The sequence below is a fragment of the Bos javanicus genome, chromosome 17 (genome assembly GCF_032452875.1).
Source record: "Bos javanicus breed banteng chromosome 17, ARS-OSU_banteng_1.0, whole genome shotgun sequence".
NCBI classification, from domain to species: domain Eukaryota; kingdom Metazoa; phylum Chordata; class Mammalia; order Artiodactyla; family Bovidae; genus Bos; species Bos javanicus.
In genome coordinates, this window is record NC_083884.1 from 48,456,132 (window position 1) to 48,480,060 (window position 23,929).

The following is a 23,929-nucleotide window of genomic DNA, read 5'->3' on the forward strand; positions in this document are numbered from 1 at the left end:
TAACACAACATTGTAAAGCATCTATATGTCAGTAAAAAATAAAAAATTAAAAGGAAGGGACCTACGCACAGAAGGCTAACATACAGAACAAGGAGATGAAGAGGCTAGTGTGGGTTCCAGTTCCTCCCTTGCTGGGTCCTTCTCCATGCTTTCCACAGGCTCTGGGTGAGGTTCTATTGAGCAGGAAGCAGAGGCAGCCCCACAGAGCTTACCATCTAGAAGGATGAAAGGATTGAACTATAAGGAATAGCAAAACTGCAGTGGTGTCAGATGCCCCAAAGGAGAGCCCATGCCTTTCTTTCCTGGGCTCTGAGGGACTGTCATGTTCTTGGCTCTGAAAGCAAATAACAGAAGCAAACAGGGAGGTCCTAAAGGACACATGTTGAGCTGAGCTCTGGAGGAAGTGTTTAGCAGGGAAAATGCATGTTGGGGTGAGTGTGTGTGTATGAGTGTTGTGCGTGTGTGTGTCACATTGATGGGGCTCTGGGGGTGTCACTGAGGTCATCATAGCATTCCCGACACATACAGAGGCTGGGATAGCCTTGGAAAAGTGACAGGAAGTGAAAGAAAGCAAGAGCCACAGCATACAGAGTGACAGTCTCTCAGTCTCCTTATGTCCCGCACATTAGGCATCTTGTTCCCTGGCCAACAGTTGACTGTTTACATCGGAATCCTTTTGTGTGAATTTAGACCAATTGGAACATGAACACGTGGACTCAGGGGTTGAACATCCTGGGTTCTACTTCCACCTCCACCTTCGCCATTTCTTAGCTGTGTCAAGTAACAAAACCTCTCTGTGCCAACCACATAGTAGAGCAAATCTGAATGCACGTTAAATGATTCTGTGAGACTTCATAGGTCCATACTTATACAGTGCTAGGACAGTTCTTGGTGCATGATGAAGTTTGTCAAATACAATATTCATGATGAATTTGCTCCCCCGCCCTCTGCATCCCATACCCCTCTCCATCATATTCAACCCCTCAAAAGTCTGGGTGATGGAGGAACATTACCTGGGCCACCATGATCCCTTGGCTGGTGCAGAATGCCAGGCTTCCTGAACCTGAGTGGGGGCAGCTTCTTCACAGGGAGCCTGAGGGAAGGCGATCTACACGTGTCTGGATGTGATGGCAGAATACGTTTGCTCTTCCAGGAGGCGGAAATCCTGAACACAGCCATCCTCACTGGGAAGACAGTGGCCGTGCCCGTGAAGGTGGTCTCTGTGGAGGAGGACGGTGCGGTGACAGATCTCAAGTCCGTGGAGTGTCGATCATCTGATGAAGATGTCATTAAGGCAAGTTGACACCCCCGGCTCCCTGCAGAAATCCACTGTTGAGTCAGCATCAGTGCTCATCAACCGGCTGGGACCACAGAGTACCCCGAGATCCCCCATCCCCCATCCCACTCTGGTTATCCTGCTGCTTCCATTCCCTGCCCGAGATTAGATGAGGATGAGAAGGACATGGTGCTTCAGGGGGTGGTGGGGAATGGTAGTCCTGGTCAGTGATGATCCTAACTGTCTGTGTTTCCAAATGCTGTGACCTCTTCCACGCCCCCAGGGAGGATGGCTGAGGGATGAGGGACCACCATCCAAATAGAGCTTACTGTCCCCCCACTCACTGCATCGGCTGGGAAGGGGAGAGAAGGGAGCATCAGAAACTAGTTTGATGTGTATGCCACCACGCTCTAGGATGATTTCATAGCACAAAGGTTTTTGGAGGATCAGTGAGGATTCACAAGTGGCTCCACTCCCCTAGCTAACCAGTAGGATTCTCCATGAGTTAGGGATGGGGTGACCAGCTCCCCCATCCCTGCTTTAAATGCTGAAGACTCCCTCCTTCTCTCTGGCTGCTTCTTTTACCTTTTAAATTGAATGCAAAAGTGATCTAAAACAAAGGCCTTTGGGGGAATGCAATGCCTGGGGAGGAAGGGGGTGCCTAGTTTGCTCTGCCAAGCAGCTTGTAGTGTGATGCCAGTCAGCAGGGGAAAGGGTTTGTCACGCTGTCGCCACCCACTGTGCAGACAGAGCTTCCTGGCACCTCCTCTGAGCCAGCCTCCCAGCAAACGCCCCCATCCTGGGAGGGATGCAGTGGGGAGGGCGGGGGCCTCCCATCCTTGTGGTCCCAGGACTCATCAGAGCCCACCAGCCTTCCTGCCTGTTCTGCTCAGGGACTGAAGGGCCTCTCTGACCCCACGTGAACCCCAGGTAGCATTTCCACCCACGAGAAGGCAGGGGACAAACGCAGATTGAGTCGTCGCTGAGCTCTGGGTCCAGTTTCAGATGTTGGGACCACAAGTTAGAGGCACGGCCCTGTCCTTAGAGTCTCAGAGAGAAGGCAGTGCTGTGAGAAGATGACCGAGCCGTGTGACACATTATACAACACATCCCACCCTTCATTCCCTTCACCTCAGTACATGGCACATTCATCTTCCCAGTGGCTCAGACCAGAATCTTGGCACATCCTTTAAACCAGTGTCTTAGCACGTCCCATATTCCTGGTTCTCTCTCTCTCCCCACATCCAGTCCTTCAGCAATTCCCGTTGGCAGTGCTTTCTAAACACACCCAGGAGCCAAGCAGTCCTCACAGCTACCACCCCAGCCCAAGCCACCATAACTCTCCTGGATCAAAGCAGTGACCTTCTTGTTGGCTTCCCAGTGGCCTCCTGAGGCAGCTGGGGTGATTCATGTGGAAGCCTAGTGATGTTATTCCTTAGCTCAGAACCATCCACTGGCCTCCTCCCACCTCAAAGGTAAAGCTAAAGGGTTTACCAGGACAGGGGAAGTACAGCCCAGCCAGCTATGCCTGCCTCAACTCAGACCTCACTCTGGTCATGATCCCTCTCACCACCTCTGTTCCAAGCACTCTGCAGATTTCCCTTTTCCTCTAACAGTTCAGACATCCTTCTGCTCCGCAAGCTCCTAACTCTCTTCCCCTCGATGGTTTTCAGGCATGCTCACCCCTTTATCTTCTTGCTAAAGTCTTTCCTAAGCAAGTTTTATATATATATAATATATATGATATATATATTTATATAAATAAATTATATATATATATATCATTTGATATATATGATATTATTTATTTTATTCTTGGCTGTGCTAGGTCTTTGTTGGTGTGCCCCGGCTTTCTGCAGTTGCAGCAAGCAGGGGCTACTCTTTAGTTGTGCTGCATAGGCTTCTCATTGTGATGACTTCTCTTGGGGAGTGTGGGCTCTAGGGCTGGCAGGCTATGCTCAGTATTTGCCATTCCCAGGCTTTAGAGCACAGGCTCAGGATTTGCGGGGCAGAGGCTTTGTTGTTCTGCAGCACGTGGGACCTTCCCGGGCCAGGGATCAAACCTGTGTCTCGTGCATTGGCAGGCAGATTCTTTACCACTGAGCCACCAGGGAAGCCCCCTGAGTAAGTTTTGTAAAATTTTGTAAAAATCATATGCCATTTGATCTAGCTCATTATTTACTTTATTTAGCTTATATTTATTAAGCGTATTATTTAGCTTATTATTATTAAGGGTCCTCTCCATCATGGCTCCAGGAAAACACTAAGGAAACTCTGAAGATGAACCTGCGGAAGAGGAAGATCACAGAAACCATACATACCCCTGGGGAGGTCTGCTGCTTAAACCTGCACCAGCTTCCAGTTTGCAACGTTGTGGGTGGCATTTTATGTTCCAGACAGTCTTTGTTGGCTATTTATTATGAATTAGGTAAATCATCCACTGTGAGTTTCTTCCTGTTTGCGCTGCTTTTAGGAAGTACTACTGATTCCTCCAGTAGATAGGGAGCTTTGTCCTGCAGCTCCCATTTTCCTTTTTTCTGATAACAATAACTGGATATTCTCTAAAAATCCCTCCACCGAATTCGTACACGTTTTTTTCCTTTTTTCCCCCCCAAATTCTTTATTTTATTTTTTTAAAATTTTTATTGGAGTATAGTTGCTTTACAATGTTGTGTTAGTTTCTGCTGTACAGCAAAGTGAATCTGTTATATGTACACCTACATCTGCTGATTTTTAGATTTCCATCCCATTTAGGTCACCACAGAGCACTGAGTAGAGTTCCCTGTGCGATACAGTAGGTTCTCATCAGTTATCTATTTTATACACAGTAGTGTGTATATGCCAATCTCAGTCTCCCAATTTATCCTACCCACCCTTTTGGTATCCATACGTGTGTTCTCTACATCTGCATTTCTATTTCTGCTTTGCAAGTAAGTTCATCTGTACCATTTTTCTAGATTCCACTTATAAGTGATCCACGGTATTTGCTTTCCTCTTTGTGACTTAACTTTACTGTATGAGAGTCTTGAATGTTTTACTTTTTAAAATTTATTTAAATTTTTTCTTCCAGTTTGATTGGGATATCATTGATATACAGCACTGTATAGGTTTAAGGTGTCCAGCATAATGATTTAATCTGCGTACGTCATGAAATGATGATCATGATAAGTTTAGTGAATGTCCATCACTTCACGTGGATACATAATTGTGTGCTCAGTCAGTCTGAGCCTGCCAGGTTCCCCTGTCCATGGGATTCTCCAGGCAATATTGGAGTGAGTTGCTTCTCACTCCAGGGAGATACATAAATAAAGAAATAGAAAAAAAATTTTTTTCTTATGATGCTCACTCTTAGGATTTTCTCTCATAACAACTTTCACGTGTAACATACAGCAGTGTTACTTCTATTTCTTATGTTGTACATTACATCTCTAGCACCTATTTATCTTATAGCTAGGAGTCTGTCTCTTTGGTTGCCTTCATCCAATTCCCTCTCACCTCACACAATGCCTCTGATAACCACAAATCTGATCTCTTTTATATCTGTTTGTTTTTGAAATATAATTGACCTGCAACACCATGTTAGTTTGTGTTATGCAGCCGAGTAATTTGAGATTTCTATATATTTCAAAATGATCACCACAGTAAGTCTAGTCACTATGTCATCACACAAAGATATTACATAGTTATTGACTGTATTCCCATGCTGTGTATTTCATAACCATGCCTCATTTATTTTAAATCTATGCAATTTAAATAGTATGGTGTCCAACCCAGCTTCCAGTGGCCATGTGACCCACAGTGGCCAGTCAAAGCACTGCATCCATCCAGAGACTTTCATTGGCTCAGGGGGAGACACAGTATTCAATCCCAATCAATGGGAGGCAATCCTGAGACTTTGGCTGAAATTCCTGTAAGAGAACATTTTCTCTCCTTTTGTTCTTACTCCTTATCCTTGAGAGGATATGCCAGAGTTATTAAGTTCCTTTTTTTTTTTTTTTTTGGTTGCCCTGGGTCTCTGTTGCTGTGTGCAGGCTTTCTCTAGTTGCTGCAAGTGGAAGTTACTCTTCACTGCAGTGCATGGGCTTCTCACTGCAGTGGCTTCTCCTATTGCGGAGCACGGGGTCTAGGCACACAGGCTTCGATAGTTGCAGCACATGGGTTTGGTAGTTGCAGCTTGTGGGCTTAGAAGCTGTGGTGCACAGGCTTTGTTGCTCCACAGCATGTGGAATCTTCCTGGACCCGGGATCAAACCCATGTCCCCTGCATTGGCAGGCAGATTCTAATCCACCGTACCACCAGGGATGTCCAGATTCCATCTTGAGAAAGGAACCTGCCAGGGAATTAGAAACAATAGAGGAAGCCAGAACCACTGTTCAGAAAAACCAGAAACTTATGCTACTGCTCAAGACCTCGAATCCCACCGCACTACTGCCTAAACATAAACCAATGGAGTCCTTTTTTGTGTAAAGCAATTTCTGTTTATCTTATAATACCAGTCACCAAAGAAGTCCGGGTTTATATATGTGCCCTAAAGAGTACAGAATGACTTGGGTCGTCTCGGGAGTCCATGAAATCATTGTCAGAAATGCAGAGGCTCAAGGAAAGTGGAAAACCTTCCTGTGTTCAGTTTCACGTCCATCCACAGGCCTCACCGCCTGGTGAATAACTTGAAAATCAAACCCCACAGCCTGCACAGCTGTCACCGTGCTGCTCTATGAATCACAGGTGCTGAAGGAGAATCACTTGGTGTAGATAATGTTTTGGTGCCATTTGGAGGCCCTTGAGAAAGAAAGCCAAGGAATCCTTGGAGAAGCATCTCAACACCTGCTCAGAGGCTCCTGGGAAATCTCTGAGCAGTAGGTCTGTCTTTAAAGCCCATCTCCCCATCCCCTACATCTTTTTATTTTCATTGCTTTATCTTCTTTCCCTAGCCAGAGGCCCAATAAGCTCTTGCATTCTCCTCCCTCCATACAAAACCACCTCTCAGGAGATCCACTGGAAAACTCATTTGGTCTGAATCGTAAATTACATGAAGGCATGTTACCTTGTGTCTCCCAAGGCTGCTGGGTTTTTAAGAAGGCAGCGGGTCCCTCACGGATGCAATTCAGATATTGATGAGAATATCTATTGTGATTCTTAGGAGTTGGAAATAACAGGAAATTCCACCCACACTGACTTAAGTTTAAATAGGAAAAAAGTGTGGCTGACGTCATTGGAGAGTTCAGTCAGAACTAATTTCTGAGGGTTTTGTTCAGAACCACAAGAACATTCTTTCTCTCTTTCCCACCCCCTCACATATAGCCACACTTTCTTGTGGGTGAGTTTCATTCTGACAGAGGCTGCCCTTGTGGGAGCAAAATGGATGCCTCAGAACCGATTCAAATCCAACAGGAAAGAACCTACGTCCTCTGGGCCAGTCCAGTGTAAGTCCTGGGATATGCTCTCATGGGACCTGTTTAGGTCACCTCCTTATCCTTGAAGCTCAGAGAGCCTAAAACACCAATTGTTCAAAGCCTACATCACTCCAAAGGACACGAACTGATAAAGGAGGGGTTGTGGGGAGAGGGGCAGGCCCTCCCCCGCCCCAGGAACTCTGCGTGCTCTTACCACCGAAGACGGTGGGGGCCTTCGAGAAACAGAAACAGCATATACTGCAAGAGTCGCTAGGAGTCGGACACGACTGAGCAACTTCACTTTCACTTTTCACTTTCATGCATTGGAGAAGGAAATGGCACCCCACTCCAGTGTTCTTGCCTGGAGAATCCCAGGGACGGGGGAGCCTGGTGGGCTGCCGTCTCTGGGGTCGCACAGAGTCGGACACGACTGAAGTGACTTAGCAGCAGCAGCAGCAGCATGCAGCCACTTATGACTGGCAGAGCTATGGAGGTCAGGGACCCTTAAGAGCCCCACAGTTGCCCTGTGGGAAGTGGCTGTACTGCAAAGCCAAACTACACTTTTACACATAGCAGAGAAGACTGATTTGGGCTCGAGAGTCACTCCTGAAATGCTTGCTGAGTTTTTTTTTTTTTTCCTTTAAATACGGACATGAGAGTTGGACCATAAATAAGGCTGAACACCAAAAGAATTGATGCTTTTCAATTGTGGTGCTAGAGAAGACCCCTGAGAGTCCCTTGGACAGCAAGGAGATCCAACTAGTCAATCCTAAAGGAATTCAACCCTGATTATTCATTGGAAGAACTGATGCTGAAGCTGAAGCTCCAATAGTTTGACCCCCCTGATGCACAAAGAGCTGACTCATTGGAAAAGGCTGGGAAAGACTGAAAGCAGGAGGAGAAGGGGACAAGAGAGGATGAGACTGTTGGATAACATCACCAACTCAATGGACATGAGTTTGAGCAAACTCCGGGAGATAGTGAAGAACAGGGAAGCCTGGCGTACTGCAGTCCATGGGGTCTCAGAGAGTCGGACATGACTTGTCGAACATGAGTTAATGACTGAACAACAGTTGATTTACAATGTTGAGTTAGTTTCTGTTGTACAGCAAAGGTATTCAGATATCTGGTAATAGAATATAGAGAGATACATATTTTTATAGATATATAGAGAGATTCTTTTTCATTTTTTCCATTATATGTTATTATAAGATATTAAATATATTTATCTGTGCTATACAGTAGGATCTCATTGTTTATCTCTTTTATATATAGTAGTATGTATCTCCCAGGGATGGGGGAGCCTGGTGGGCTGGCATCTATGGGGTCACACAGAGTCAGCCATGACTGAAGCAACTTAGCAGCAGCAGCAGCAGCAGCAGCAGAGTGTATCTCTAACTCCTAACTCATCCCTCCCCTACCCAACATGTTCCCTTTGGTAATCATAAATTTGTTGTCTCTATCTGTGAGTCTGTTTCTGTTTTGCAAATAAGTTCAAAAGTTAGATTCCACATATAAGTGATGTCATGTGATATTTGTCTTTCTTTTTCTTTACTTAGTGTGATAATCTCTTGGTCCATCCGTGTTGCTACGGATGACATTATTTTATTCTTTTTTTAATATATTCCAGTGTATATATGGGCTTCCCCAGTGGCTCAGAACGTAAACAATCTGCCTGCAATGCAGAAGACCCAGGTTCAATCCCTGGGTTGGAAAGATCCCCTGGAGAGGGAAATGGCAACCCACTCCAGTATTCTTGCCTGGAGAATTCCATGGACAGAGGAACGTGGTGGGTCCATGGGGTCACAGAGTCAGACAGGACTGAGCCACTAACACTTCACTTCAGTGTATATATACCACATCTTCTTTGTCCATTCATCTGTTGGTGGACACTGCGTTGCTTCCACGTCTTGGCTATTGTAAGTAATGTTGCTGTGAACATTTGGGTGCATGTATCTTTTCAGATTAGATTTTTTCTCTGGATATATGCCCAAGAGTGGGATTGCTGGATCATATGGTAGCTCTATTTTTAGTTTTTTAAGGAACCGCCATACTGTTCTCCATAGTGGCTGCACCAATTTACATTCCAACCAATAGTGTAGGAGGCTTCTTTTTTTGCTGAGTTGTTTTTAAAGCGTTCATTAACTGCTCCTAAACAGACAAGTATCTTCCCCAAATGACAGAAAAGTCCTCTGTTACCAGTGAAGGGAGGTCAGCCCCTGCACATCGCAGCTGGATCCAGTGAGCCTGCTTCAGCATCTTCTAATACTCTGACAGCATCAGGACCTACCCTGCTTTCCAGCAGAAACTCACAAGGGTTGGAAGCTGGGCTTAATCAAGCCTGACGTGTTCTCCCAAGGCTGATCCAGGCAGAAGTGTTCCTGCCACAGGAGCAGACCGCCGCTGCCAGGGGAAGGAGGGTGATTTCAGGACTGGAATGAGACACTTAACAACCCTAAGAGAGGAAAGGAGTAGCAGAGATTGCCTCCCCAGCGGGGCGCTGTGCTGTGGGCTGCAGGCTATGGCTTGTCCTGGCGGTGGCCTTGCTCCAGAGGAGGAGAGGGGGATAGTGGGGGCCCTGCCCACCATGCAGCCCACTTTGGGGACCCCTGCTGAACTTCCTGTCACCTGATCAGCCACAGAGAGAGCCACGAGGAGAGGGCATCCTCTTGAGTCCCTTCTTTTTTTTTTTTTTTCTCAGTCTGCTGATCTTTTACTGGGGCTCATCATTTTTGTCCCCTCCGAGAGAGAAGTGGCTTCTTTTTTTTTTAGTTTTATTTACTTACTTGGCTCTTTTGGGTCTTAGTTGCAGCACGTGGGATCTTTGTTGCATTATACAGGCTCTTTCATTGTGGTATAAAGATTCTCTCTAGTTGTGTCCACGTGGGCTTAGTTGCTCCATGGCACGTGTGATTTTATCTCCCCAACCAGGGATCAAACTCACGTCCCCTGCATTGCAAGGTGTATTCTTAACCACTGGACCACCAGGAAAGTCCCCCAAGTGGTTCCTTAAATACCAGCCAAGGAATCGGGAAATCGTGTGGATTATGCCTGTTCGATCAGCCCTGCTGCCTCCTCTGCAGGCTCTCCCTGTGTTACTTGCAGGGGAAGAGCTCCTGGGAAGAGGTTCGGCTGTAGGACATGGCATCCTCCAAGAAGGAGCGTGATGCTTTTCAGGCACTGATAGAGGTGACGCACTTTTCATTTGGTGAACACATATCCCTTGAGTTCCTTTATTGAGCAAGGCTGTTAGATTAGAATAACCTCTCAATACTCCCCTTCTTCAATCCATCTTGCATGTAATGGGTGGTTATTTGTTGCTGTTGTTTCCTCAATATCATTTTTTAGCATTTGTTCTTTTTTAATTTTATCTTTATCGAAGTATAATTGATTTACTATATTGTGTTAGTTTCAGGTGTACAGCAAACTGATTCAGTTATATGTATACATGTGTGTGTGTGTGTGTGTATCAGATTCTTTTCCCTTGTAGAGTTTTACAAAATATTGAGTATAGTTCCCTGTGCTATACAGTAGGTCCTTGTTGGTTATCTAGTTTATATATAGTAGTGTGTATCTGTTCATTTTCATCAAGAGGATTTTGAGTTCCTCTTAACATTCTGCCAAAAGGGTGGTGTCATTTGCATATTCGAGGTTATTGATATTTCTCCCAGCAATCTTGATTCCAGTTTTTGTTTCTTCCAGTCCAGCGTTTCTCATGATGTACTCTGCATATAAGTTAAATAAACAGGGTGACAATATACAGCCTTGACGAACTCCTTTTCCTATTTGGAACCAGTCTATTGTTCCATGTCCAGTTCTAACTGTTGCTCCTGACCTGCATACAAATTTCTCAAGAGGCAGATCAGGTGGTCTGGTATTCCCATCTCTTTCAGAATTTTCCACAGTTTATTGTGATCCACACAGTCAAAGGCTTTGGCATAGTCAATAAAGCAGAAATAGATGTTTTTCTGGAACTCTCTTGCTTTTTCGATGATCCAGCGGATGTTGAAAATTTGATCTCTGGTTCCTCTGCCTTTTCTAAAACCAGCTTGAACATCAGGAAGTTCACGGTTCACATATTGCTGAAGCCTGACTTGGAGAATTTTGAGCATTCCTTTACTAGCGTGTGAGATGAGTGCAATTGTGCAGTAGTTTGAGCATTCTTTGGAATTGCCTTTCTTTGGGATTGGAATGAAAACTGACCTTTTCCAGTCCTGTGGCCACTGCTGAGGTTTCCAAATTTGCTGGCATATTGAGTGCAGCACTTTCACAGCATCATCTTTCAGGATTTGGAATAGTTCAACTGGAATTCCATCACCTCCACTAGCTTTGTTCATAGTGATGCTTTCTAAGGCCCACTTGACTTCACATTCCAGGATGTCTGGCTCTAGGTCAGTGATCACACCATCGTGATTATCTTGGTCATGAAGATCTTTTTTGTACAGTTCTTCTGTATATTCTTGCCATCTCTTCTTAATATCTTCTGCTTCTGTTAGGTCCATACCATTTCTGTCCTTTATCGAGCTCATCTTTGCATGAAATGTTCCTTTGGTATCTCTGATTTTCTTGAAGAGATCCCTAGTCTTTCCCATTCTGTTGTTTTCCTCTATTGAAGAGGAACTCAAAAGCCTCTTGATGAAAGTGAAAGTGGAGAGTGAAAAAGTTGACTTAAAGCTCAACATTCAGAAAACGAAGATCATGGCATCCGGTCCCATCACTTCATGGGAAATGGATGGGGAAACAGTGGAAACAGTGTCAGACTTTATTTTTCTGGGCTCCAAAATCACTACAGATGGTGACTGCAGCCATGAGATTAAAAGACGCTTACTCCTTGGAAGGAAAGTTATGACCAACCTAGATAGCATATTCAAAAGCAGAGACATTACTTTGCCAACAAAGGTTCGTCTAGTCAAGGCTATGGTTTTTCCTGTGATCACGTATGGATGTGAGAGTTGGACTGTGAAGAAGGCTGAGTGCCAAAGAATTGATGCTTTTGAACTGTGGTGTTGGAGAAGACTCTTAAGAGTCCCTTGGACTGCAAGGAGATCCAACCAGTCCATTCTGAAGGAGATCGGCCCTGGGATTTCTTTGGAAGGAATGATGTGAAAGCTGAAACTCCAGTACTTTGGCCACCTCATGCGAAGAGTTGACTCATTGGAAAAGACTCTGATGCTGGGAGGGATTGGGGGCAGGAGGAGAAGGGGACGACAGAGGATGAGATGGCTGGATGGCATCGCTGACTCGATGGACGTGAGTCTCAGTGAACTCTGGGAGTTGGTGATGGACAGGGAGGCCTGGCATGCTGCAATTCATGGGGTCGCAAAGAGTCGGACACGACTGAGTGACTGGTCTGATCTGATCTGTTAATTGGGCTTCCCAGGTGTCTCAGAGGTAAAAAATCCACCTGTCAATGCAGAAGACATAGGAGACATGGGTTCAGTCCCTGGATCAGGAAGATCCCCTGGAGAAGGAAACGGCGACCCACTCCAGTATTCCTGCCTGTAAAATCCCATGGACAGAGGAGTCTGGCGGGCTAACATTCATGGGGTCCCGAAGAGTTGGACACGGCTGAGTGACTGAGCACACGCATCTGTTAATCACAGATTCCGAATTCATCCCTCCTCCCTCCTTCCTTCTCCCTTTGATAACCATAAGTTCATTTTCTATGTCTGTGGGTCTATTTTGTGTATAAATTCATTTGTATCTGTTTTCTTAAGCTTCCGCCTATAAGTGATGTCATATGATACTTGTCTTTCTCTGCGTGGCTTGCTTCACTTAGTAGGATAATCCCCAGGTCCATGTATGTTGCTGCAAATGGCCTTAGTTTATTCACGGCTGAGTAATATTCCATTGTATAAATATCCCACACCTTTATCCATTTAACTGTCAATGAGCATTTAGATCGTATCAGTGGTTATTTAGAAAGATGTTAATGATAACCCTGTATGCGAGACAGCAAAAGAGACACAGATCTATGGAACAGTCTTTTGGACTCTGTGGGAGAGGGCGAGGGTGGGATGGTTTGGGAGAATGGCATTGAAACATGTATATTATCATATGTGAAGCGAATCGCCAGTCCAGGTTCGATGCATGATACAGGATGCTCGGGGCTGGTGCACTGGGATGACCCAGAGGGATGGGATGGGGAGGGAGGTGGGAGGGGGGTTCAGGATGGGAACACATGTACACCTGTGGTGGATTCATGTCAATGTATGACAAAACCAGTGCAATATTGTAAAGTAATTAGCCTCCAATTAAAATAAATAAATTTATATTTAAAACAAAAACAAAAAAATAAATAAACCTCACATATAGGAATAGAATCTGTAGCTACAGAGTGGGGTGAAGCCACCTGCTGGATGCAATGTCTGGACCTCATATTTGTCCCCCCTCCTCACCATCAGTAGAGACACTCTTGGATGCAAACGAAGCAGCAGAAGCAGAAAAAGAGCCGATAGGCTGCACAGCATCAACTCTGCCTGTACAACTACTGGCATCTCTCTTCATGTGGCAGCATCCTATTTGGACACCAAATAACAGTGTTCCTTCCCTGAAGTTGACTTACTAGTGTCAGAACATTTTTATTGCTTGATTGAGAGTAAATGTTTCAGCTTAGAGAAAACAGTATTTCTCTTCCTCAAACCTGGACCCAGTGTTTAGACCCTGATTCTCTTCCTTTCTATCCACTTGCCAGTTTCTAATATATAAAGCATCATTTCAGAGTTGTCAGTAGGTCTTGACTCCTGCTCCAGGTTAAACATGAAAAGTATTATAATAATAATAGAAATAGCAATGTTTTCATGTATCCTGGGTGTTCATTACACAGCAGGTAACATTTCTTTGATCCTCACTATGACCCCAAGAAATAGTGTTGTTTTTATCTTATATTTCAGATAAGAATATTGAGGCACCCAGAGGTTTTTTGTTTAAACTGTGACAAAATACATATAAGATTACCATCTTAACAATTCCAAAATGTACAGGGCAGTATTGTCAAGTATATTCACATTATTGAGCAACCATCACCACCATCTATCTCCAGAACTCTTTTCTTCTTGCAAAGCTGAAATTTGGTACCCATTTAAACACTAAGTCCCAATTAAGCACTAATTCCCTCTGCCCCGGTAGCCTCTATTCTACTTTCTGTCTTTGTGAATTTGGCCACTCTAGGTGCCGCATATTAGTGGAATCATACGGTATTTGTCCTCTGTGTCTGGCTTATTTCACTGACTGTAACATCCTCAAGGTTCATGCATATTTTTGCATGGGTCAGAATTTCCTTCCTTTTCAAGGCTGAGTCATATTCCATCGTAGGGACAGACCATTTATCCATTCATCCATCAGTGGGAACTTGGGTTGCTTCAGCCTTTTGTCAACTGGCTGATGTGAACACACAGTTTTTTGGTTTGTTTCTGGGGGGATTTTGGGGGGGAGTTTTTTTAATGGGTAGGTAATTTCCAAATGAAATAAGATACTAAAGCATTAATTATTGAATATTGGCTTCCCTTTGCAGAGAGATTAAAGGTATCTAGGAAACTGAAGGTACTTAGTGCCACCCTGAGATATTCTCTAAAGAAACCACATGTTTAAAATCATACATGCTCAGGATTTTCTAAGACTGGATTAAATCTGGTTGGATTTTTGTATTTCTAAATGGATTTTGTTGAGAGTGGACTAGGGCAAGATTTCTGCCTGCAAAGTTCTCTTGGAAGATGAATGCACAGAATTTTAACACATCATCAGAAACCGAGATCCATGATACCCATTTCCAAGGCCTGTTTTGCTTTTGCTTCTATCGCTCATCATTCGGGATATGGGTTGGCAAACTATGGCTGCCATGGTAACAAGTTGGGAATGTACCATCCATTTATCAGTGCTGCTTTAGCGCTGCTGTGGCAGACTTGAGTAGCTGTGAGAGCAATCGCACAGTCCGCAAAGCCAAAAATGCTTACCATCCACTTCTTTACAGAAAATATTTGCCCACCTCTGTTCAAGGACTCTGATCAGGCTTTCCTTCTGTGAGTGATCATTTACCGTGGCACATGGAAAGCCCATGCTCCCAGCCAAAAATAACTCCTCCACACATGGATGCTTGCAATCCCTCCAACAAGACATCATATTATTGGACTAACCATTCATTCTCCTGCTCTCCTTTGTCAAACTGAACATACTTCTGGGAGAGACTGTGTATATATCCCTTCCTGAAAATTTTGTCAGAATGAACTTGCTTAGATCAACTTTGCTCTTTGGTAGTCAAAATCAGGACAAGCAGAGATTCTGCTTTTTAGGGAAATGGGATAGATTGGGTCGGAGAGGGCAAACCAACCTTGCCTTCCATCCTGGGTTAGCCAAGAGCAGCATCAGAAAACATACCTCATACAAAAGTCTCAGCATCGCCAGTCAAATATAGCACATCTTTCTATTATGTTCAGACATTCCTGGGAACTCTTCTCAACACCATCAATCATGGATTTAAGAGATGAAACCTCTTCATCATCTTTGACCTAGAATTTACACAAAGGGTCTCGGAAAACATTTAGACCAAGGATCATCACCCCAGAAAATAGGATCCACACAATAACTTAAACATGTAAAGGAGATAGGAAATAGTAGAGACTTCAGCAAACTGAGCAGCATATATCCTGTCTAAAGGTGCAGCCAATGCCACATCCTGTGTGATTATTGCATGGTGGACACATGGGGCTTAAGAGTTTGGGCTCTCATGTTTGGGCTCTCATCCAGATTGTCTGAATTTAAATCCTAACTCTTAATAAATGAGATCGAGTCTGGATACTTAAACTTCCTTTTCCTCAGTTTCTTCAGTTGTAAGATGGATATAACATTCTTATGACAAATTTGATTCTGCACTGTGTTGGGAAAGCAATCTATTAGAGCCACTTTGATCACTTGTATATTTGTTTTATAAGTAGGAATTTGCCTCTGAGCCACAGTCTTAACTTCAGGAGTATCTGCACAAAATCTTTTCAAGTTTCATTTAGAACTTAATAAGTGGGGTCAAGATTAGAAGGTAAAATGAACTTTCCACAACTTCCTCAAGCATGTTACTGCCCTTGATTTTGTCCTAAAACTACTCTCCAAAACTACCCCCAAAACTACTCTCAACTCATCAGTGAAAGTATTCCTTTAGAAATGTAAGACACATCACATCACTCCTCCACTCAAAATTGTCCTGTGGCTTCTCCATTTTCTCAAAATAAAAGCTAAAATGCCTTACAATTGCCACTAAGACCATCCAATCTCCCTGTTCTCCCCCATGGATCTTCACCACCTGACCTCATTTCCTGCCTCTCCCTTCAGCCAGACTGCCTTCTGAAGATTGCAGAGACCTTGCAGGCATGCTCCCACCTAAGACCTTCAAACATCTGCTGTCTCTTCTACCAGATCCACACAAAGCTCACCCTTTCACTTCCTTCTTAGCTCCAAAGTCCCCAGTTCACAGGGCAATAAGCTGGCTCCATCACTCCCCAACTCTCCACCCCCACTTCCCTGGTTTATTTGTCTTCCTGGAACTTAATCACCATAACCTTGTTCATCTATTCGCTGTCCACCTTTATGAGGCCAAGATCTTCTTGGTTTGACCATTGATGATTTTCCAGTACCTAGAGCAATACCTGCTGCTTTGTCAATAACTGTTGAAAGGAAGGGTCTAATCTACGGAGTCACAAAGTGGATGAGGGAGAAGAGCTCCATCTCTCTTGGTTGTGACATGGAAGGTTCGGATATCCAAGGGAAACTTCCCTGCAGTAGGAAAAAATCAGCAAGTAACCCAGTTCAGCATTCTCCTCTTTGAAGTGAAGAGACACCTATATATTCATTTGTGCAGCAGAATTTCTCCAAACCTTTATATGAAAAAGCAAGATCATTTAAAGGATGGTGGGTGGGAATTTTCTCCAGGACCAAGAGGAAACATGCAGGAGTTCCAACAGATGATGGATAATGAGTTGATGGACAGCTTTCAGTATTGTATTTAAATGGCTCTGTTAGTTTGACTCAGAAAACAGTAAAGATATGATGAGAGTGGCTATAGAGAGAATAATACCTTGGCTGTAAAGGCAAGGTCAGAAAGAAAGGGATCCAGCTCCATTGCTACTCCTCCATATTTTCTGTTTTCTACATGAAGGAGGAACTGTGACAGCTAATTAGGAGTCTTTGGCAGCTTAAATGGTAACAAGAAGCCAGGGGCTGAGCGTTCTTTCTCAGACACTGGGTAGGCAATTAGACTGTGCAGGAGAATTGCACACTGTTACTTCCAAGATGCTAAAGATCAAAATGACAGAAGTCAGATGTTAGAAGTCAAGCAATACATTTGTGGTCCAAAAAAACCCAATTTAAAAGATTTTCAAGAGTAATTTTCACTTTAGGTGGATGCACCTTTCTTTAGACTTTAACTCTTAGGTAAGATGTGACTCTGTGAGGAATGTGGTTATCCTCAGTTATTTACATGTTAGGTTTGGAGACATTCTAGTTGGGGGACTTTTCTGACTTATTTCTATCTTCCTGGACTTAACTGAGAGTCTGGCGTGTAGCAGTTTCTTAATAAATAAATGGAATGAATCAATGGTAGAATAAACACAGATGTGTATTGAGCATTGATAAACATCCAGTGGGGCACAAAGTACCAGATCCTTTCTGTTTCCTTGCCACAGCATTTTCTGTTATGCTGTCTTTTTGTGAACACACATACTTGATGAAATTTGGATTTTGGATGTGTTGTTTGCTGGATGCCAAGAGGCATCATCTGTCTACACCTGGAGCCAGATGTTCATTACGAGCTAAAGGTTTCTTGTTGAGCACTGCCTGGTCAGGCAGAAGCCCCAGTTGCAAGCATAGTACCTTCCAGGATTCTAAAATGCCTATAAGGGTGAGAGTAACTAATTCCCCTCCACTTCTTTCTATTTTTATTTGGAATATAATTGCTCTACAACATTGTGTCAGCTTGTGCCATGCAACACCGTGAATCAGCCATATGTATACACGTATCCCCTCGCTCTTGAGCCTCCCTTCCACCTTCCCATCCCTGGCCTCTGGGTCATCGCAGAGCACTGAGCTGAGCTCCTTGAGTGCTATACGGCAGCTCCCCACCTGCTATCTGTTTTACTCATGGTAGTGTGTATATGTGAATGCTGCTCTCTCAGTTCACCACCCTTTTTCTTCCCCCTCACCATGTCCACAAGCCCATTGTCTGTGTCTGTGCCTCTATTCCTGCCCTGCAAATAGGTTCATTAGTACCATTTTTCTAGATTCCATATATACGTAATAATATATATATGATATTTATTTTTCTCTTTTTTGACTTACTTAACTCTGTATGGCAGGCTCTAGATTCATCCACATCACTTTAACAGACTTGATTTCATTCCTTTTCATGACCAAGTAATATTCCATTGTGTACATGTGCCACATCTTCTTTATTCATTCATCTGTCGGTGGACATCTAGGCTGCTTCCAAGCCCCGGCTATTGTAAACAGTGCTGGTCACTCAGGCTTCCTCGTGCCCACCTGGTTGTCAGAGGTCCCCCACCAGCACCTGGTGAGTGTCCTAGGTGTGGGGAGACACTGACCCTGTGTCTTTCCTCTCTGCCATCTTGGCTCAACCTCCCTCCATTTCTGTGATAGAAATTATTACTTTGACTTACAATTCTGTGAGTGAAAGTAGATTGTTATATGAAGAAGGAAAACATATTGATAACAGGTGCATTAAGGCATGAGTTATAGGTCCTAAGCCCTTTTAAATCCTCTGAGTCAATGCTCAGACATTTAAACACCGTCCTATACAGAGTGCATGTTGTTGGCACAGAGCCTTTGCACTCTTCTTTTGAAACCCAACATAAGAACGATGGTGTTTTGCATGGTGATTTAGGAGTCAAACCTCCATTGGTAGTAAAATGAGGCATACAGCTAGCAGCTCGCACATCACATCTAAAATGGATGTGAGTGTACAACACACTGCTGTGATTCAAATCCCAACTAACATCAGAAACTCTCATCAATGAAGACAGCAGGAGATAATTAGTACCAACCCATCAATACATCTTTACCTTCTGCTTCTACAGAGTTAAAATTAATAGAGGGCAGAAATGATGGCAAAAATGTACATACAAAATCCGATATTTGATATTATACTTAGCCAAAAGTTGTAGAGTTTGTTTTTTGTTTTTTTCCATTATTTGTCTTTCCAGGCCTGGCACTGAGGGTTTCTGCCTTATAAGAACTTGACACAAAGCCTTGACTTTAATTTTAGGGTGAGTTACAGAAGCTTCTGCTGGCTTTTCCCCGAGGGAATGATCTTTGATCCAAGAAGAGGAGAGAAAATGCCAGGAGCATAATGAGTGTTTGTGACTGAGACAAAAACCCAGCTTGGGGCCCTTGCAAGTAAAACTAGGGAGTCAGATTTCTCAGTTTGGAGGCAGTGGTCACAGTCAAGGAGAAGAATCAGTGTGGTTTCAGATCCCACATGCAGACCTTCTTTGGACCCTCAAGTCTCTGAGCAACACTGAACTGGCTGGAGTGTTCAGAGATCTATCCCGGGTCCCAGGCCTCTCCAGTCTGGGCACAACTCAGGCCATAAGAAATAGCAGAGGCCAGGCCAGGTAATGCTCAGGTATTGATGAAAACCAGAGGTAAGCATTCAAGCCACCACTCTCCAGGGAAATATCTTTTTTTCCCCAGAGTCAGATTAAGACTCTAGAGGCCCAAAGTTCAGAAAATATTGTGGAGGCTACCATATGGTATTCAAAATTAAAACTGCACTGAAAGGCTTATAACTAGTCTAATGAAGAGCTTAATTATAAACATAAATCATTCAGCAAATAATTACTGAGTTTTTGATGCACAGAAGGCATGGTTTTCAGGTGCTGTAGATTCAGGAGTGAGCAAAACAGAGTCCTGCCTTCATGATTTCAAGAGGAAAAAAGAAAATCCTATTTTCACGTACATATTCTATATCCCCTATATCTTATACGTATTTCTTCACAAATATAATTTCATATACTTTACAGAAGAGTAAAGTAGGAGATATTTTCTTATAAATTTTATATCTGATACAACCTATAATATATAGTTTCATATATAAGCAGACATGGGCTTCCCAGGGGGCATTAGCAGTAAAGAGCCCACTTGCCAATGCAGGAGACATAAGAGACATGGGTTCGATCCCTGAGTTGGGAAGATCCGTGAAGGAGGGCATGGCAACCCACTCCAGTATTCTTGCCTGGAGAATTCCATGAGCAGGAGCCTGGTGGGCTAAAATTCATAGGGTCACAAAAGTCACACGACTGAAGCAACTTAGCACACACCCACGCGTAGGCAGATGTATATCCTGTATATACACTTTCATATATATGTAGTTTCACATATATGGTTTTCTCCATGGAGGTTAAAAATAGGATATATATGTAAATATCCTGTTTGCATATTGTTTATTTACAGATGCATATTGCATATATATATATATATATATATATATATATATATATTCGATATAATCTATCTATATCCTATAGAAAGTTTATCTTTTTAAATCAATTAATTTTAATTTTTGGCTAAGTCAGGGTCTTAGTTGTGGCATGTGGGATCATGTGTCAAATCATCATGGTTGTATACCTTAAATTTACACAATGTTACATGTTGAGTACATCTCATCAAAGCAAGGAGGGGAAAGTGAGCAAAAAACGGGTCTAATATTGAAACCACGGGTGATTCTGGTTTTTTGTCTCTGTGAAAAGAAAATGCATAAAAACAGGAAGGATTATGATAGCTGTAATAACAAAGTAATAAAGTACAATAAACTTAAATAAGGCTTCATGATGCTTATAAAAATGAAAGAATAAATCAATTTTCGTATTTCATCCGACTTAATCCATCGCTGATTTTCACACTGATTTCAAATACCGCTAAGAAAGAAAAATACTGGAGGTAAAACGTGACCCAAGGCTGACAATGTTGATTGTGAAGCGCGTCCTGGTTTCTGTGATGTTACAGAGAGAAGGCGAGAACAGTCTAAGGACAGATGAAATTCAGTCCTTTTCTTAGGGACAGAATCCTACTAGGCTTGCAAAGTCTGCTTTAGGCAAATGCTAGATTCTTAAAAGGGTTCTTTTTGTTTGTTTTCCTTTTCAGTATCCTTAGGGAAGGTGTGTCTAAATGCTCAAAGCAGGAGTCATATTGGCTAATACTTCAAAGGTGTTCCCACTTAAAATTGAAAATCTGCCTTTAAGGAAGTAGCTAAAGACCACCCTCATCTCCTTGTCTGTGGCCCCTTCCTCCCTCCATCTGTGAAGTCAGCAGAGTTGCGTCTCTGTGCTCACTCTGATTCCTTTTCTGCCTCTGTCCTCCACTTCCAAGGGCCCCCTGGCTACACTGGGCCCTCCTGAATCACCCAGGATGGTCTTTGTGTCTCACAGTCGGCTGATCACAGACTCGGTTCCATCTACAACCTCTGTCATGAAACCCAATCTGTGCACAGTTTCCAGGAAGCAGTGTGTTGACATCCTTGGGGGCACTCTGTGCTGCCCAACACAGGCTACCTTGCCAACATCTCTGCCAACCTGATGTGCTTCTCTTGATATTTAGACAACGAAGTGTCACATACACCCTTTTCTCCTGAACATCTCTGGCTTAAAGGTGACACAACAGGAGAGAGAAAAGCCAAACATGGTCTCCTGTGGCTTGCGATGGCCATGCACACCTTCCTCCAGATTGAACATCACACGTTTTATCCATCTGTAGGGGGGACTGGGTCAGCCCAACCCAGCCCAGCCCTTCATATCCAGCTACACTTTGCAGGAGTCGGTGGTGGCCATGTGCCATATTCCTTTGCATGTCCCTCTTGCCTCTTGCAAGCTCACCCCCCACCATCACCTAATCCCTGGGCTTTAATTCCAAAGCCTGAGCAGGAACCCTCTCCCTTACTTCTCAGAAGTTGGAGACTTGAGAATTTTCACCTCAAACCACGATTTTAGTCTCACTTTCATTATCTCCAAGCATATCAGACACTTTGTTGGTTCAAGGGCTCCCACACTTTCAGAGTATGGGTCACCAGCCTCTGACATTGTGAAGGGGGATAGTTTGGATGCTTCCAAATGCTATAGGTATTTGGGGGCTTCCTTCTGATGGTTTGATGGGCAGTAACCTCTCAAGGACTTTCCTCTCCTCTCTCCTGGGGGCCTGAGGGCCAGAGAGATTTTCCTCTCAGAAACACTATCCTCCCACAATAAAACAACCCTTTATTCTGCAATCCCAATCCCCTCGTTGACCAGCCATGGCTGACTTGAGCGTATTGGGGGACAGTGTTTCCACTCACCAAAATACCGAAAAGCAGGTTCGTGGGGACAGGAGGAGATGTGAAGTTCAAAGAGTATAGCCACACCGTGTTTGATATTTCAGATACTGAAGGAATACTGTAATCAGGGCAGCTAATAGGTAGAATGTAATTTAGCATATTTCTTACATTGGGCCACTTTTGAAAATGGAGGGAGATGGTACTCATGATGAAAGATGTAAAGCTGACTTGTCCTGGGCAAACCAGGGTGTGCAATGACCCCAAATAGGAGCAAAGGGCTGTGCTTGCTTCACTGGGTGGGGTGCATCTGATATTTAGGGCAAGAATTCTGAGCTCAGAGAAACTGAACCGTGAGCACTGATGTGTTTTCTGTGGCTCAGAGCCGGAAAGCAGTCTCTCACTGAATAGCAATCTATAATTGAATGCCATTTCCAAAGAAAAAGTCACCCCTGAGGTTAGACTTGGAAGGAACACGATAGCGATTCTGGAATGCCTCTGGGGTTCACACACTGAACTGTTCAGTTTAAGGAAAATTCACGTCCTGGATCCTTTCATGCAGTGTTTTCTAAGGTAGAATATATAACATTTTTCTAGAGGGTGAGAAGAACACTTTCTATATTAGCAGTTTCTATTTATTTTAATGTTTACTAGGCTAACATATGTCTGGGACATCCAACTGTGATTTTACGGATATTCTTCCTTGGGACCAGACTAAATTTAAAAAGTTGTTAGTATAAAGAAGATGTAAAGAAACATATTAGTAAACGATAATACAGGTGGTACGTGGGAAGAATAAGAAACAGTGAAGGTGGTACACAAGGGATCAGACAATGCCGCTTCGACATACAATTGCATTAAAGTGGAGGAATTGTTGCCTTCTTCAATAAGCGTGGGTAACCCTCTTCATGGAAACGGGAGATGGCTCTGTTGCATACTCATTAAAAGTATGATTCTATAGGAAAAGACGCGGGTAAGGCCCCAGTGTCATACAACGATTCATCGTCCCTTCCTAGAATGCCAGAACTATAGGTCATCATTCTAATTGTGAGGATGCAGTGGTACAAACGGCAACCCACTCCAGTGTTCTTGCCTGGAGAATCCCAGGGATGGGGGAGCCTGGTGGACTGCCATCTATGGGGTCGCACAGAGTCGGACACGACTGAAGCTACTTAGCAGCAGCAGCAGTAGTACAAAAAAGAAACCTCCACTCTGTATAGCTGACTTTATTAGTATTTTTAAAAAGTAAATGTTCTGGGGACTTCCCTGGTGGTCCAGTGGCTAAGACCACAGTCCCAAATGCAGGGAGCCCAGGTTCAATTCCTGGTCAGGGAACTAGATCCCACATGCTGCAACTAAAGATCCTATTTGCTGCCTCAAAGACTGAAGATCTCATGTGCCACAACTAAGACACAAGGCAGCCAAATAAATATATATTTTTTTAATTAAAAGTTCTAGTTTCATGATTATGATAGAAGTTTATAACCTAAGCTAAATTTAAAAAATACTTTTAAGTAATACAATCTGAGACTCTCACTCCAGTTTCTCCCTGCTCACCCTTCCATTACCACCACCACATCCCTGACACCCTTGCCTAAATCCCTCCAGCCCCATCTTCCAAGATCTTGAAGCTGTTGAGTCACTCCAGCGTGTCCAAGTCTTTGTGACCCCATGGACTGCAGCACGCCAGGCTTCCCTGTCCATCACCGACTCCTGGAGCCTGCTCAAACTCATGTCCATAGAGTCGGTGATGCCATCCAACCTTCTCATCCTCTGCTGTCCCCTTCTCCTCCCACCTTCAATCTTTCCCAGCATCAGGGTCTTTTCCAGTGAGTCAGTTCTTCGTGTCAGGTGGCCAAAGTATTGGAGTTTCAGCTTCAGCATCAGTCCTTCCAATGAATATTCAAAACTGATTTCCTTTAGGATGGACTGGTTGGATCTCCTTGCAGCTTGAAGCTTGAA

At 43.7% G+C, this 23,929-nt stretch overlaps 1 protein-coding gene across 2 annotated transcripts in view; it reads left to right on the plus strand.

The window, feature by feature from the left end:
• The window catches only part of TMEM132D (transmembrane protein 132D), an 889,902-nt gene that overhangs the window by 753,671 nt on the left and 112,302 nt on the right, over positions 1 to 23,929 (plus strand). For both annotated transcript variants that reach the window (XM_061384523.1, XM_061384524.1), the window contains exon 5: positions 1,154 to 1,294. In XM_061384523.1, the coding sequence (XP_061240507.1) occupies positions 1,154 to 1,294 (141 nt within the window). The remainder of the gene's footprint in view (positions 1 to 1,153; positions 1,295 to 23,929) is intronic.